General features: G+C 36.3%; 1 protein-coding gene across 3 annotated transcripts in view; it reads left to right on the plus strand.

Moving 5' to 3' along the window:
- The window catches only part of FCHSD2 (FCH and double SH3 domains 2), a 304,862-nt gene that overhangs the window by 152,390 nt on the left and 136,109 nt on the right, over positions 1–16,363 (plus strand). For all 3 annotated transcript variants that reach the window (XM_029206970.1, XM_029206969.1, XM_029206971.1), the window contains exons 6-8: positions 5,828–5,961; positions 10,090–10,144; positions 11,013–11,141. In XM_029206970.1, coding sequence (XP_029062803.1) covers positions 5,828–5,961; positions 10,090–10,144; positions 11,013–11,141 — 318 coding nt within the window. The remainder of the gene's footprint in view (positions 1–5,827; positions 5,962–10,089; positions 10,145–11,012; positions 11,142–16,363) is intronic.

Here is a 16,363-nt window from a genome sequence, read left to right on the forward strand (position 1 = left end):
TATATATATATATATATATATATATATATATATATATATATATATACCACATCTTCTTTACCCATTCATGTGTTGATGGACACTTAGGTTACTTCCATATCTTGGCTACTGTAGATAATGCTACTGTGAACATTGAGGTGCGTGTATCTTTTTGAATTAGTGTTTTCATTTTCTTTGGACATATACCCAAGAGTGGAATTGCTGGGTCATATGGTAGTTGTACTTTTAGTTTTTTGAGGAACCTTTATACTGTTTGCCACAGTGGCTGCACCAGTTTATATTCCCAACAACAGAGTACAGGGTTCCCTTTTCTCCACATCCTTGCCAACATTTGTTATTTGTGGTATTTTTGATGATAGTTGTTCTAACAGGTGTGAAGTCATATCACATTGTGGCTTTGATTTGCATTTTTCTGATGACTAGTGATCTTGAATATCTTTTCATGTGCCTGTTGGCCATCGGTATATCTTCTTTGGAAAATTGTCTATTCACATCTTCTGCCCATTTTTGTAATCGGGTTGTTTGTGTTTTTGATATTGAGTTGTATGAATTGTTTATATATTTGAATTTTAACCCCTCTGTAAATTTTTTTTGAAGTCTTTGTTGAATTTGTTACAATAGTGCTTCTGTTTTATGTTTTGGTTTTTTGGCCGTGAGGCATGTGGGATCTTAGCTCCCCGTCCAGGGATCGAACCCACACCCCCTGCATTGGAAGGTGAAGTCTTAACCACTGGACCACCAAGGAAGTCCCCCCTCTGTAACATTTTAATGGTCATGTTCTTTTTAAATTTTTCTCTACTTCATCAGTTTTCTTTTATAATATTGGGGATAATTTCAGATACAACTATAAAGTGTCTGACCATTGTGAAGATTATAATGAGAATTATATCATGGCTTTTTCTAAATCACTTTCCGTATGCTGACATTTGCTTATAAATCAAGAGCCACAATAATCTATGGCTTTTTAAAATTTAATCTATTCTCTTTTTTTAAATTGAGTTAAAATTGACATATGTACAATGTAGTCATTTGATATTTGTGTATATTGCAAAATGATCACCTCAATAAGTCTAGTTAACATTTGTCGTTCTTATATTAAACTAGCTATGCTTTTATCCATATCTTTCTCATTTATACTAGAGTTTACCTTCCTTGAAATAATTGGGACTCACATTTGTATGATACTTTAGAGTTTGTAAACAGCTACCATATCCATTATAGTCTCATTTGATTCTCATGACAACCTGTTAGATTTGTAAATATTATTATTTTTCAAATGATGAAACTGAGGCTAAGAATGTTAGAGAGACTTAGGTAGTAAATTATTGAGCAAGAACTTGAATATTCTACTTCCTAATTCCAAATCGTATTCAATCCTTTAAAAATACTTGGAGTTTAATGTTTAAATAGGCTTACAGAAAAATATATACAACTTCTTTACCTCAGTAGACTATTTATAGATGTTCCCTACTCCTTTACCTAATTAGTTTTTACAGTAGTTGTAATTAATACATGGATAATTTGTTTTAGGATATCCTGTTTTCTACATCCTCTATTTCCTAATTAATTGTTAACGTTTCTATACAAGCTTTATGTTTATTATTTTTTACTTCTGAATAAATTTTTCATTTACTCTAATGCTTTATTTAGTCATTCTTCTGTTTTATTACCACTAAGGTAATAAAAGTTAACTTTTTTAAAAGTTATTTTCTTTTCCTTTCTTTTTGGGCGCACAGTGTGGCATTTGGGATCTTAGTTCCCTTACCAGGGATTGAACCTGCACCCCCTGCAGCTGAAGCACGGAATCTTAACCACTGGATCACCGGGGAAGTCCCAAAAGTTTTTTTCTTAGGATGAATTTCCAGGACAGGACTGCTGGGTCAGAGGATGTACTAGTTTGTAGGCCATCAATGTATTGGTCCAAGTTACTTTTATTTTTATTCGTGCCTTCAAGTTATTAGCAAGTCTGTCTATCCTAGTATCTGTCATACTCAGGAATCATACTTTTAATTTCTTTACTAGGATCCTGAATTTTAATATCCAAGTTTGTCATTTTGTATGATCTCTTAGCCCTAATGTACACTTACACATCCATTTCTCTGTCTGCTCAGTGCTGATAACTCTTGGGAAAGAGCTGGGCATATATCACATCAAGGCTTTTCTTAACGTAGTTATTATTAAGCTTGTTTTTAAGTATATGACTTAATCCACCTCAGAAAATTGGATTTCTACAGAAGAAACTTATTTTACAAGTTGGAAAGGAAGTCCTGTTCCTTTGCAAATTAAGTTTGATGACTTTTATTTAATAAATATGTTTGATATTTTGTTATGTGCAGGCATTTTCCTTTGAAGAAGAACCCAGCTTACTCTCACTTGAAACAGTTCACCTGGGTGATGGAAACATTTGGTTGTCGTTTTAATGAATGCTAGGGAAGAAAGGATCACAAGAGATCTCTTCAGTGTGCACACAGGCTATCTCTAATACTGTTTGATAAACAGTATCTTAGAAACTTATGTAAAGGGAAAAAGCAAGTAGGAATAGAATCAACCAGAGTTTTCTGATGAGATTTTTGAGAAATCCTTTTAAAGATATGAACTGTCACAAAATTCATCTGATATTGTGGCACATATAGAAAGTAATTTAATTTAATAACCTTTTATAAGTGAAAATGAATTAAGTAATCTCTATAAGATGTTTGGTTACCCGAGACTAAGGATAAATGTCCTTTAAAGGGTAGGGATATAAGGAGTGAGTGACTGTGTGTTTATGTTTCTGTGTGTGTGTGTGTGCACACGTAGGTGTGCATGCATATGTGCTCATGTACAGGTACCCATGGTGTTCACTTTGTGTGAATATACTGAGATCTTATCCACATGGTTTGCAGTCCTCAGGAAAACCTTTGACCTACTGTGTTTCGTTTCCTCTCAAAATATTCAAATTAGCAGACCCTTTCTTAATATTGCTTAATATCACCCTGGGACTCTTGGGCTTCCCTTCATTGATTAGTTTTCTGAGGCCAAGTTTCATTGTTTTGGATGAACATTTTGAATGTAGATACCTTACACCTGACTCCTCTTTTAAATAATCCATCCCATTTGCCCATTAAACACAGTTGTGTTTTTTCAGACCATGCCCCAGTTCCTAGTTATTAATATCTAATTGTAGCCATGGAGCATTCTTTCAGCTTTTCACACATGCAAACATGGCATTATTGGGATGTTTAGCACTTCTCTGTGGGAGTGTCAGGTTGTCACGGTATTATTTAGTAAATAAGAGATTTGTTTATGATAAGGACTATTAAAAATTAAAGATTTGTTGCAAGATAAAAGCTTACTATTTTAGTATGTCTATATAATGAAACATTATTCAGCCATAAAAAGGCATGAAGAATTAGTACATGATACAACATAGATGAACCCTGAAAACATTATGCAAAGTGATAAAAGATGTATAAGGCTATGTATTATATGATTCCATTTAAACAGAATGTCTGGAATAGGAAATTTATGAAGACAGAAAGTGGATTAGTGGTTGCCAGGGGCTAGGGGGTAGGTGGAAATGGGAGTGACTGCTAATGGGTATGGGGTTTCTTTTTAGGGTGATGAAAATGTTCTGGAATGAGACAGAGGTAATGGTTGTACAACCTCGTGAATATCCTAAAAACCACTGGGGTTTGTGAGTTATATGTCAGTTCTTTTAAAGCTTACTATTTTAAGATAAAGTAACTCTGTGTGAAACCTTAAAAACATGGTTATCACAAAACTAGGGTACATACTATAATGGATTACATGGTAAATTCACTGTATGACTTTGGGTAAGTTGTTTAACCTCTTTAAGTCTGTTTCTTCATCTTAAAATTGGACTAATATGAATACTTTTATCACAGAGTTGTTTTGAGGACTAAATGTGATGTAATACCTATAAAGTGCTGGACATAGTGTATTGTGCTTGTGCAGTGCACATAGGGAGTCTTCTTAAATGTAACTAAACATTCAGACTCATGAGTATCGTAGGCCACACCTGGCATGAGGTTTACTTAGAAGGACATTAGGACAGGGAACACAGTTAAGCAGCAGGGCGGCATCCTGCATTGGTAGAATTAGTTCTCCCACCAGTATGCTTCAGTCTACATAGCTAATCAGAGTTATTCTGTTTGGTCCCCAGGCGACAGGTCTGGGACAAGGAAATGAGACTCACATGTGCAGGGGTAGCCGCAGACTCTAAAGGAGAGGAAAACCTTTTATTACAGCTCTATAGACAGAGCTTCCAAGGTCCCTGCAAGGGACATGTCCAGATACAGGAATCACCATACTCACAGAAGCCCAAAGCCAAGAGTTCTCCATCAAATATTTGTAGTTCATTTGTAGTTTCTCCCAAGTTGATGCAATTTACCCATCAGGTAAATTCATATTTATACGTAGTGTTGCTGAATAACGCAGTTGACGTCGTGTCTTAGTCAGGTTTCTGTTGAAACACAGACCTTGGAAGTTAAGGGTCCAGTTTTCATGCAGCGGGGAAAGAGGTGTTTTTTTGTTTTGTCTTGTTTTACCCTTTATTCACAGCCTGACACTTATTAAGTGCTCAGTAAATGTACCCATAGGGAACCTTCCAGATCTCTCACTTCCTGTAAAGTAGTGAAACTCTAGCCTATATGTCACATGTCTAAGTTTATTTGTGCTTTATCCTTGCTTTTCTGATGTCCTTGTTCTATTCCACACTGCTCACCATGGCAAAATAGTCCCTTACTTACCAATGTCTCTTCCTGCTTTGCTGTGTTTTTTCAGTCTGCACCATGCACTGATGATGCTATTCCAGGCTCAGAAGTTTTTCAATGGGGGCTGCCCTGAACTGGCCCCAGACTGGTGAAACTTCTCAGTGGTTTGTTTCAAACTGGGGAAAATAATTCCCCCTTTGGATATCCAAAAGGGTCCCAAAGCAGTGTTACTTTGGCCCCATTGTGTTATAAGAGTTTTTTGTTAAGTATTTCTTTGAGTTATTATGTCTGTCTCTTCTCCTAGAATCTGTATGTGTATCCAAAGAGTTGAGTTGGGGATAGTTTTGAGTAATAATTGTTATGTGGTACCCAGGTTTCTTGCTTCTCTCCTTCATCTTGGGCTTATCCTGTCAGACTTCTCAGATTTCTTATTTATTTATATTTTTGGCTGTATTGGGTCTTCGTTTCTGCGCTCGGGCTTTCTTTAGTTGTGTGGAGTGGGGGCTACTCTTCGTTGCAGTGAGCTGGCTTCTCACTGGGGTCGTTTCACTTTTTGCGGACCACAGGCTCTAGGCACATGGGCTTCAGTAGTTGTGGCTCGTGGGCTGTAGAGCGCAGGCTCAGTAGCTGTGGCGCATGGGCTTAGTTGCTCTGTGGCCAGACTTCTCAGATCTCAATCCTCCTTTCCCAGAAGTGAATCCTTCAGTACCCTTTGTACCATCAGTTCCCCAAACATATAGAGAAATTTTATTAATATTATGAAGATTACAGAATTGCTTTAATCTTTTGCCTTTATTGCTATGCTCCAACACTAAGAGCATTTTCACTGTTGCTCTTCTTATGCCTTAGCTTAATGTCAGTTATCAGCAGCACTCAGAGGTTATTTCTCAAAGCAGAGTTGTTAAGCAAACTGTGACACTATTCGATACATTACTTGAGATGGGAGTACCAGCTGTTCACTGTATTTCAGTTTGCAATTTGAAGGGTACTAAAAGTGCTGATTCTTCTCCTGGGTTTCCATCCTGAGGGCATAGTGCATAGTTCTTAGGACAAACTCATTTTCTGTAAGCCTGAAGACTAAAATCATAATAATTGCACTTTGTATTTTACAGTGTGTGGACCAGTTGACAAAGATCCAAACTGAATTGCAAGAGACAGTGAAAGATTTAGCTAAAGGCAAAAAGAAGTACTTTGAGACTGAACAGATGGCTCATGCAGTACGAGAGAAAGCTGACATCGAGGCAAAGTATGTGTTTTAGCATTTCTGAAAAAGTGATTATACAAATAAATGTTATTTTTGCCAGTACTTTGTTTTCTGTTAATACAGGGCATAGAGTCATTCTTAGGTTATATTGGTTTCATTGGACCTATAAATGTTACATACTTGAGATCAAATTTTCTTTTATATTAGTTGATTTTTATTTAAATTAATGTAAGCAAAATGGGAATATTTGATCAGTCAGTTTTCACATTAAATTGAATTTTGAAAAGGAAAGAAGACAGATGATCATGGTATTGGAAGCTTAGCAGAAGTCTGGTTAAAGTTGCTATGGTGTCTAAATATCAGGGTTTTAGAGCCTCAGTTTTCTCATGCCAGAGTAAATCAGTTGTAGTCGAAAATCCTTGATCCTCAGTATGCCTTTGAAGGACTATGGACGCATCAAGTGAGTAAGACCACTGACCTCAGTATAGAAACCTTGCCCCAGAATTTCTCTTATATGAAGTTCTAACGTATATAATTTTTAATGTATGCTTTAGGAACTGTGTGTGAATTTTACTTTCAATATATGTAAATTAAAAGTCCTTTATTTTGAGAATAATTAGGAAAAGAAGGAACTGGCAGTTTATAACAAAGAAATGCAAAGCTAGCAGTAGAGATTTTTGCAATGACAACTTGAGGAAAGATGAAAATTTTTTAAGGAAAAATAAACCTGTGTTATAGAATGGGATTCTGAAGATGTCTCTGAGGAAAGGTGAGACTCCCATTCGGTGAGCTCACTGATGGAAAATGTAGGAGTTTGAACACCTAGTCATGAAATCAGAAAGGCTATGAATGAACATTTGTACAGACTAGGAAGGAGTCAGGGTTGTCTTTCTAATATACTTTTTTATCTGCAGGAAATTAAGCAATCTCATAGGCATCTTGTGAAAATTTAGGGGCTCCTGGAAAGTTTATTTTGTCCCAAGGGATGGTAAATGAATACTCATAAAGTGTTTAATGTTACTGGAAAACATATTTAATATTTCCCTAACTTAATTTATCTTTATTATTTTATTTTTATAAGCATACAAATATTTCCTGTACTTTCATAGAGTCAGTGAACCCATCTTCCCAGTTAGACCTGAAGTTTTTAGATTAGGTGCTTTCCGTTAGGAATATCCTTTCATGGTGGTTCTTAAGAACTTGTTTTTTAAAATGCTCAGGGATTCTAGAACAGAGAATTGACAGATTTGTAGAGCATATATAAATACTTACTTTAGCCAAGGTCCACAGGGTGAAAATGAGGACAATTGTGGGGCTGTTCCTGAGAAGTGTGGATTTGACAGGGTCTAATTCACAGGTGCTGATAACAAGAAACTGCCTTCAAATATAGCCCAGATTCAAAGGGGATACAGCAAATTAGACATTTAATTCAATGTGTAACTTTTCTGGAAAATTAATTCTGCAACAGAGAGAGAAATGCCTCTTTATCTTAATTCACTCACTAAGTGTTTATTGAATCACTACTCTATATCGGGTACTATGGATACAGAGATGAGGTAGATAAGTTTTGCCCTCAAGAAGTTTAAAGCCTAGAATTAAAAACAAACGTGTTTTAAAGTAGATTTATGATTTGTTTATTCACGGTAAACTTAAAGGAGTTAAGTACCTAAAGTCACTCACCTAGTAATTAATTTATTTTAGTAGTTGTGTGAAAACACTTTTATGTAAGCATAGAAAATAGATTAATTTTGCCTAATGAAAAAGGAAACCTTTATAGAAAAAAGTGATGTTTGGACACAGTTCTGAAGAATGGTTTTTCTAAGTAGAGATGAGGGCTTCCCTGGTGGCGCAGTGGTTGAGAGTCTGCCTGCCGATGCAGGGGACACGGGTTCGTGCCCCGGTCTGGAAAGATCCCACATGCCGCGGAGCGGCTAGGCTCCTGAGCCATGGCCGCTGAGCCTGCGCGTCCAGAGCCTGTGCTCCGCAACCACAAAAAAAAGTTTGTAGCTAAGTCGAGATGAGAAGGAAGATCAGGAAGGGGAATGAAAACTGGGCTGTATATATTGGGTTGACCAAAAAGTTCCTTCGGGTTTTTCCGTAAGATGTTACGGAAAAACCCAACCGAACATTTTGGCCAACCCAATAGTTTTTTTATTTTTATTTTTTTGTGTGGTACACGGGCCTCTCACTGTTGTGGCCTCTCTGGTTGCGGAGCACAGGCTCCGGACGTGCAGGCCCAGCGGCCATGGCTCACGGGCCCAGCCGCTCCGCGGCACGTGGGATCCTCCTGGACGGGGGCACGAACCCGTGTCCCCTGCATCGGCAGGCGGACTCTCAACCACTGCGCCACCAAGGAAGCCCTAACCCAATAGTTTTGATAGATGATTTGACAGATAGAGATGTGTACATTAGGAAAGAGCATAGAAGGAAGGATACAGTTTGAAGGGATGGCTGAGTTCCACTTTGAATATGCATGTTCTGATAAATATGTGGGACCGTGGGGTGAATATATTTGGTAGAGGGTTATATATCTGACTCTCAGATGAGAATTTGGGCCTGAAGATCTTGCTTTGGGGGTCAGTTGCATATCAGATGATAGTTAAAGAGATGAAAAAAGTCATATATAAAATGAGATGAGAAGTTGAGTTTGGAAACCTAAGGAACATTAACATATGGAAGGTAGGTGAGGAAGAGGAGTATGTAGTATGGTTCATTGTATATATTTTATTTGCTCTAGATAATAATCTTTGAGGACAGGAACTGTATTATTTTACCTATTACTAGTACCTTCTTTATTACCACAAAAGGATTGTATGAGGATTAGAAAATGAAGCAGAAGCCAGAGATTTGAATCCTTATATTGGAAAATCCAGATGCAACTCAGACTATTTAGATAATGGCTACAAAAAAAGTCGAAATGAGTATACCCCAAACACAGTCTTTCTTAACTCTGAACAGGCGCTCTCAAATTTTAAAGTCTGTGGCCTTTGCTTTTCTAGATCAAAATGAATAGGAATCTGATTAATAAAAACAAAGAAAACCCCCATCAAATATGAATATGGCAAGGTAGAAAAATAACAGGAGTCTCTTAGACCCAGCTTTTTTTTTAGTAGTGGAGTAGTTGGAATGCATGTTTGTACGTACGTCCTTGAATGTTTCTCTCTTGCTAGAAAGTTGAGAGGCAGCTTTTTCTGTCCTCACATTTGCTCTGCAGAGACTGGCTTGTTCTGTCTTCCAATACCAAACGGTCTGCAACTTTATTTCATATTATGGCGTAGCTTCCAGCACATTCATTGACTTTTCCCATGGCAATCACCATGACACTGCAGTCAAGACAAACATTGCAGCTTCAGAAATTACTGGTTGTGGGGAATGTTGGTTGTTCCTTAGCATTTTTCTCCTTATGGTTCTCTCTAGTTGTTTGCATAAAGCCAAGATATTTTAATTACTGATTGTTAGATTATGGTTCCCCTCCCGAGCTGAGAGGGATTGAGGGAAATAAGGACACCAGAAAAGAGAAGCTTAAATAGAACAAAATCATATTAGGGCAGAAAGTCCAAGGGCTTTATCTCTATGTTCTGAATACTATAGATATGTTAAGAGTGGAGGGAGCACATAGGCAGGCACCCAAACAAGAAGAACTTTAAATGGGAGATGTGATGGAATTAAGGTCTTTGTAGAGCCTGGTCAGTATCATACAGTAGATTGCATTCCTGGCATTGGCACATTCATGGCACATTCCTGGCACATGGCCCTGAAAGCCTGATAATCTTTGTCTCCATAGGTTGGTTATCCATGGGCTTCTTTAAGCTTCCTTGCGGAAACTAAAGTATGTGCAATTGTATGATACTGGGAATAATCTATAGTTTGTTGACTCTTGTTTATTAGGAGATACCAACATATTGGATTTGTCAAATTGTATTTTTGTCATTCAGGATATTTTTATTTTATTAATCCCACTATTTTCTGTTTCACCATAATATTAAATTCTTCCTGTAGTAAAATAAAAGAAAATAATCATTGCTTTTGGTTTTCCATTTATTTAGTTCTCTTTTAGAATAGTGTCACGGGGAAAGGTCACTTTTTTAAAAATTTAGTAATTATAATACTTAATCATTTTATTATGTAATTTGATAATTTTATTAACATACTTTTCTATTTTTATTATAGATCTAAACTTAGTCTTTTTCAATCAAGAATCAGTTTACAGAAGGCAAGTGTAAAGGTGAGTTTTTGAAAACTGTATTTCACAATTGAGAAACCTTAGATTAAAAAAAAAAGAATTGGGCCTTTTGAGGGTGCAGTTCAATTATTTCCATCTGATTTCCATTTAGAGAAGCATTTAAAAGTCATTAGGGAAGAACTTTTTTTCCCAGTTCATGAGGGTTTTTCAACTAAGTGTCAGCACTTTGGATACTCCCTGCTTCTCAAGATTGCTTTAGAGATAAGTTTCTATACCTAACCTGCTTAGGTAGCCTTTTGTCTTCAACACTTAGTCCAAGAGACTTTAACAAGTCCATGGGCTTTAGAAAGCTCAATAAAATCCATTTCACTCAGATTTATACCTCTGAGCAGATATTTCGGGCCAGATGCAAGTGAATTTTTCCTGTGGGATCCTCAAGCTGTAGAATACCTGATAAATAAGCTTAGTGACCTACCTTTGTCTGCCTGGCTCCCAACTAGCATGCATTTCTTTTGGCACATTAGGGGGTGTTGATTTTTTTTCAAACTGTTTTCTAACTCCAGCAGATTTACCCAAGTCTTTGAAGATAAGGGACTTACTTAATTTGAGAACCTTTATCTTCCCATCATAATAAAATGAGCAAAACATTATGAAGTTCTCTCAAAAGCTTTGGAAATTCTTAAAGTGTAAATAACAAATATTTGAAAGCACTCTTACTGTGTCAGACAGTTTTAGTCACTGTTTATTTAATTCTTCAATAGTGTTGAAGAATTTTTATATGCATATAAATGTTTCTCTACATGGTCATCTTTACTCTTGTTGGGAAGCCAACTAAGAGTGGTATCCTCATATGTTTTTCAGTACAGTATCAGTTTGCACTGACTTTTTCTTTTCTCTTACTATGTTTTAGTTAAAAGCCCGGCGATCTGAGTGTAATTCCAAAGCTACCCATGCAAGGAATGATTATCTTCTTACATTAGCGGCAGCAAATGCGCACCAGGATCGCTACTATCAAACAGATTTAGTTAACATTATGAAGGTAATACAGCCTTAATATCTGTGGTAATATTGTATCATTAAAGACAAAACAACTCATGAGTTGACTGTTGGGTGTATGGGATTGAGTCTATACAACAGCAGCCAGGCTACCTCGCATTTTGTTGGAATATACTTGGTATTGTTTAGGTGACCTCTGTTTCATGTAATCTGAATTAATTTTAGTGTAAGAAAATGTTTAAAGCCAAATCATAGTAAAAGATTGTATTATTCCCTAGCAGCAGCAGATATTTACTGTATAGTGGTTATTAATATATGATTATTTTTTAAAAGCTTAGCTTTTTAAAATTTTATCATTTTATGCTTAATTGATAGGTAAACTTGTGCGTTAATATTTTATGAGGTGCCTGTGGGTAAAGCAAGAGAAAATGTAACTCGTAGTTATATGAAAATGTCTCTACCCTGAAATGTAGGGTTACAGTTTCTTGTATGACAAAATTCGATCTTGGTCTTTCTCTGTTTATACGCCTATATGTATCTTTAACTTTAACTCAAGTAAAGGACAAAGGGTGGAGGAGCAGAAAACTTTTTTAACATGCTGCCAGGTTTGCCCTCACTGCTGATAGACAAGTTCTGCTTTGAATTGTATCTCATTCTCTCCTGTTGTCTCAAGGACCCAAACTTTTGATTATTGTATCTTTATTTTCAACCCATCCCTCTCAAATGTATTGTTCTTAATGACTGTCCAACCACATTGCTTTCATTGAATTGCTTGCTTTACGAATCAGAGGTGTTGAGAACGGGGTGCAGCAGGAATGGGCGCTCTTTTTTTTCTGCAGTGCCTCTGGAAAAGAGATAAACTCTGTCCAGAAACTACGAGTTCTTTCCTTGAGAGTAGAGACAGGACATTTACTGGAAACTTTAAGGAAAAACGGAGGGATGGAGAGAGTAAAACTGAACTAAAAAGTACCCTATTGCAAAATTTTTTATTTCCTTTTTGTTTATTGTCTGAAATCCCCTTTCCTGGCTTCTATCCTGTTCTGACTTCTGCTGGTTAGGATACAGGTGGTAAGAGAGACAAGGGATTGTTTTGACATCCCAGATGAGAACTCTGCATACATTTTCCCATAAAATGTTGGACCTAAAGGTTTAGACATTTTAGTATCTTATTAGGTGTTACACAGTGCTTCAGACTTACAAGGACCAACTGGAGACTTGGCCTCCCAGTATAACCTGGTTTCTCTAGGGAAATATATATACTCAGTTTCAAACAACTCCTTTATTAAAAAAGATTTTTAATACAGCTCACATTTAAGTTTGTAATTCCCCATATACCATCTGCTATTACAACAAAGCTGTTAACTATATACTTTCCCCTTTGCATATTTTTAAATGAACACTGTATTAGTTTAAGCATCAGCAAAAATAAAATCTTTATTTTTTATTATTTTTTATTTTTTTATTTTTTCGGTACACGGGCCTCTCACTGTTGTGGCCTCTCCCGTTGCGGAGCACAGGCTCAGCAGCCATGGCTCACGGGCCCAGCTGCTCCGCGGCATGTGGGATCCTCCCGGACCGGGGCACAAACCCGTGTCCCCTGCATCGGCAGGCGGACTCTCAACCACTGCATCACCAGGGAAGTCCCATCTTTATGTTTTTTAAATTGAATCCACAGCCAAAAAAGATCTCTTTCCTAAAACCCTATGGTCTTTTATAAACCAGGAAAGGTACAGAATTATTTGGGGGATCTACCCCCTGCCAGAATCAAAGAGGAGGTTAATGGGCCTAGCCAGCAATCAGATTATGTATCTTTGAACTTACTTTGAAGCCCTTATGCACCTAGGCATTTGATCATCATTGGGTAGGTTATGCTTCATATTACTCATTTCATGAAACATTAGAGGGTACTGAAATGATTAAAAAAAAAAAATAGAGGCAGGAGTCCCTCCTATCCCTTAAAAATAGGAAAATATATTCTCAATTTTCATGTTGTATGTGTTCATTCATTTTCTTCCGCATGCTTATTCATAGTTTGCAGTATTGGAAAACTCCCATTAATGCTGTTAGCTACTTAGTAAGTTCCTATCATTGAAATGACAGTGGCCCTTTAGTAGCTGTCTTGGTAAGGTCTATTTTCTGGATTTTTGTTAAAGTTATAATGCCTTAAGTAGAATCTTTTTTTAAAATATTTATATGAATAGCTTGGAAACAGGAGATTTGAGTCATTGATTTCATCATACACATTTAATAGTCACTTAGAGTGTAGTAGCTATGCTAGGCTTTGGGAAGAAGCAAAAACGAAAAAAAGACACTCTTCTTATCCTCAAAGAGCTCAGTCTAGTCAAAGAGAGAGATACATAGAAATGATTACAGATTAGAATAATGAAATCACTTACTGCCAGAGGACCATGGTTAGTAGTAATAGCAGCTATCTTTTTTTTTTTTTTTTGATTGCTTGGTATTATCCTGATCACTTTGGGCATATTATCCTATCTCATTTTCTTCTTTATCCTGGTTAGAGTATATGGTTCATTATTTAAATAACACACTAGCCTATAAATGAAATGAAATGAAATGAAATGAAATCCCAGCTCTGGATGAACCACTCTCTCTATATCTGCATCTAAGTAGCCAAGCACTGTTGAAGAAAACTTTTCAACAGAACAGATTCATGATTATAAATTAATGTAGAACCAGTATCAAATGCACCCTCAACACTGCTCAGATATCCTACTGTATTTCCCTGGTTGACTTTCTCTACTATTTTCAACAATTTTTTCACCTTTTTCCCTTCTCCTCAAATCTGACTTACCCCTTTTCTTTCACACTTAGCAAGTGGTCTTTCTTCCTAATTTACAGAGAAAATAGAAACCATTAAAAGGGAACTCCATTATTGTCCCATTACAGGCTTCATCTGTGTTCAAGACTCTTCCAAAGAGTCTCAATAACTATCTAAAGATGACTGTTTCACTTCAGCTTTGGATCATATCTCATTCCCTCCTGCCTTCTCAGGGAATTATTAAACAATTGATTATTTTTTTCCTTATATTTCTTGGACGTTCTATTCTTACATTAACAGTTGATAGGATCTTAGTGATGACAGCCCTCAGTATGTCTTGTGTTACTCCTCTAATCTGGATTAATTGCCCTCTGTGTCCTGTGTAATGCAGTTATTCTGGGACCTTCCTTTGTCTCTCTCCTATGTTGGATCTCCAGCTGTCTGTATCACATCTTTTTTCTTGGTTTACTTTGTTCTTTGGTGGAATATCCTCCAGTACTTTCTTGAGAGACTGGGCATGGGAGGTAAGTTTTTTGAGATACTGTGTTATAAAGATGTCATTTTTCTGTGCTCATACTTGGGTATAGAATTAAAGGTTAAAAACCATTTTTATTCAAATGTTGAAGACAATTCTTCGTGTTTTCTTGTTTCCTGTGTTGGTACTGAGAACTCCAAACCATCTGATTCTTCATTCTTCATATCTGATCTAGTGTTTTTTCTTTTTAAAAGCTTATGAAATATTATCAATATGTCCTTTGATTCTTAAATTAATTCTTCCCTTTTTTCTCTTTCTAGAATTCTAATTATTAAGATGTTGGACTTAATTATTCTGGAATTCTAATTATTAAGGACTCCTGGCCTAGTCCTTCAAATTTCTTTTTTCTATTATTGTTCTTTGTCATTGTGCTCTACTGTCTGGGAGACCTCTTCAGCTTTATAGTTCAACTCTTTTATTAAGTTTTTAATTTTTTAAACATGGTTTTAATATCCTTTTGTTCCCTGAATGTTCTTTTTTTATAACAGATTTTTGTGCTTTATCTTCTCTTTTTAATTCTGGTGGTCTCAATAACAGAATTTATTTTAAAGTTTTGTTTTCCGTGCATAGTCTCTCTTTTAGCCTGTGGGTAGGACTTGTCTACTTTGAGCTTCACTGTAGGGTGTTCTCGTGGACCATATGTAGGGGAAATTGTAATGTCAGTATCCTTGTATCTCTCCTCTTGAGTTGGTCAAAACTCCTTCTTTGCTCCCTTCATCATTTCTTCAGATCTCTTTTCTTGTGTTGTTTGCTGAGGAAGACTTCCATGATCTCCTTAACCCAGTTACACTCCCACCCAATATGATGGTCTCATAAAATGGTTTATCTCATCTTTGAAGTACTTAACATGGTTGTAGTTTTACCTGTATCTGTGTGATTATGTGATAAATGCCTTATCTCCCACTTAACTATACATTCCATGAAGGCAACGATTGTGTCTGTATCACTTGAGACTCCATCCTTGCTACCTAGTACAGTGTTTGATTCCTAATATGTGCTAAATGTTTGTAAATTAATACATATTGAAGAATGAATGAATGAATGAGTGAATGAAGACTCAATCTCATTTTAATCCTTGCAGGATGAATCATTCCCATTTTACATATGAGGAAACTATGACAAAGCCTGTATTCAACTCTGGCAGGTCTCTCTGCCTTCAGAGCTGGTGCCATTAGCTCTTTAAATAATACCAGCTTATTGGACTTATTTCCTTTTTCCTTGTTAAATGTGGGATAATCCTGCGCTATCTTATCTCCTTTGGCTTCTGTGAGGAGCAAATGAGATAATGAAGAGTGTTTTTGTTAATTTTGAAACTTGTTTATACACGTTATATATTGTCCTATTAAGTAACAGAAATTCTATTATTCTGTTTTAAATAAATCTTGTTTTCGAGGAGGGGGAGAGTGTAGAAGAGACCTCAAATGCTTGGGAGTGAGAGTGGAACAACTGTTTGGGTGTCTAACATTGTTGGGTTCTCTGTCTAGGTACCCAGAATACATTATTTCATTTAGTTTTCATAACATCTTTCAAGGTAAATATCATTATCCCTGTTTTACAGGTCAGATAGCGGAGGCTCAGTGAGGTTCAGTTAATGTATATAATAGCCAGGACTTAAATCAAGGTCTCTGTAACTTCATACCCTGTATTCTTTCCTAGATTTCATGCTGTGTTCTTTTCTACATACCATTCCAATCTTCTTTTTGGTAAAATTTAGTATAATAAGTGGTAGCATACTATAAATATCATAAATTCTGAGAGAACTGTAGAATAAAATTAACAATTGAAAATGGCAGATTGTCCCCTGTTCTAATTATTCTAAAGAGTAAGATCATGTCAGTTTCTAAATAAAGTATTTAGACAGGTTCTCCAAGGAATATTTTGTATTCCTTATGCCAGTACTGATTAGCGTAGATACTAAATATATTACTCTGTGTCTGTATATTATCAGGCA

This window comes from Monodon monoceros, unplaced genomic scaffold (assembly GCF_005190385.1).
Source record: "Monodon monoceros isolate NGI ecotype Baffin Bay Population unplaced genomic scaffold, NGI_Narwhal_1 Super_Scaffold_7, whole genome shotgun sequence".
NCBI classification, from domain to species: Eukaryota; Metazoa; Chordata; class Mammalia; order Artiodactyla; family Monodontidae; genus Monodon; species Monodon monoceros.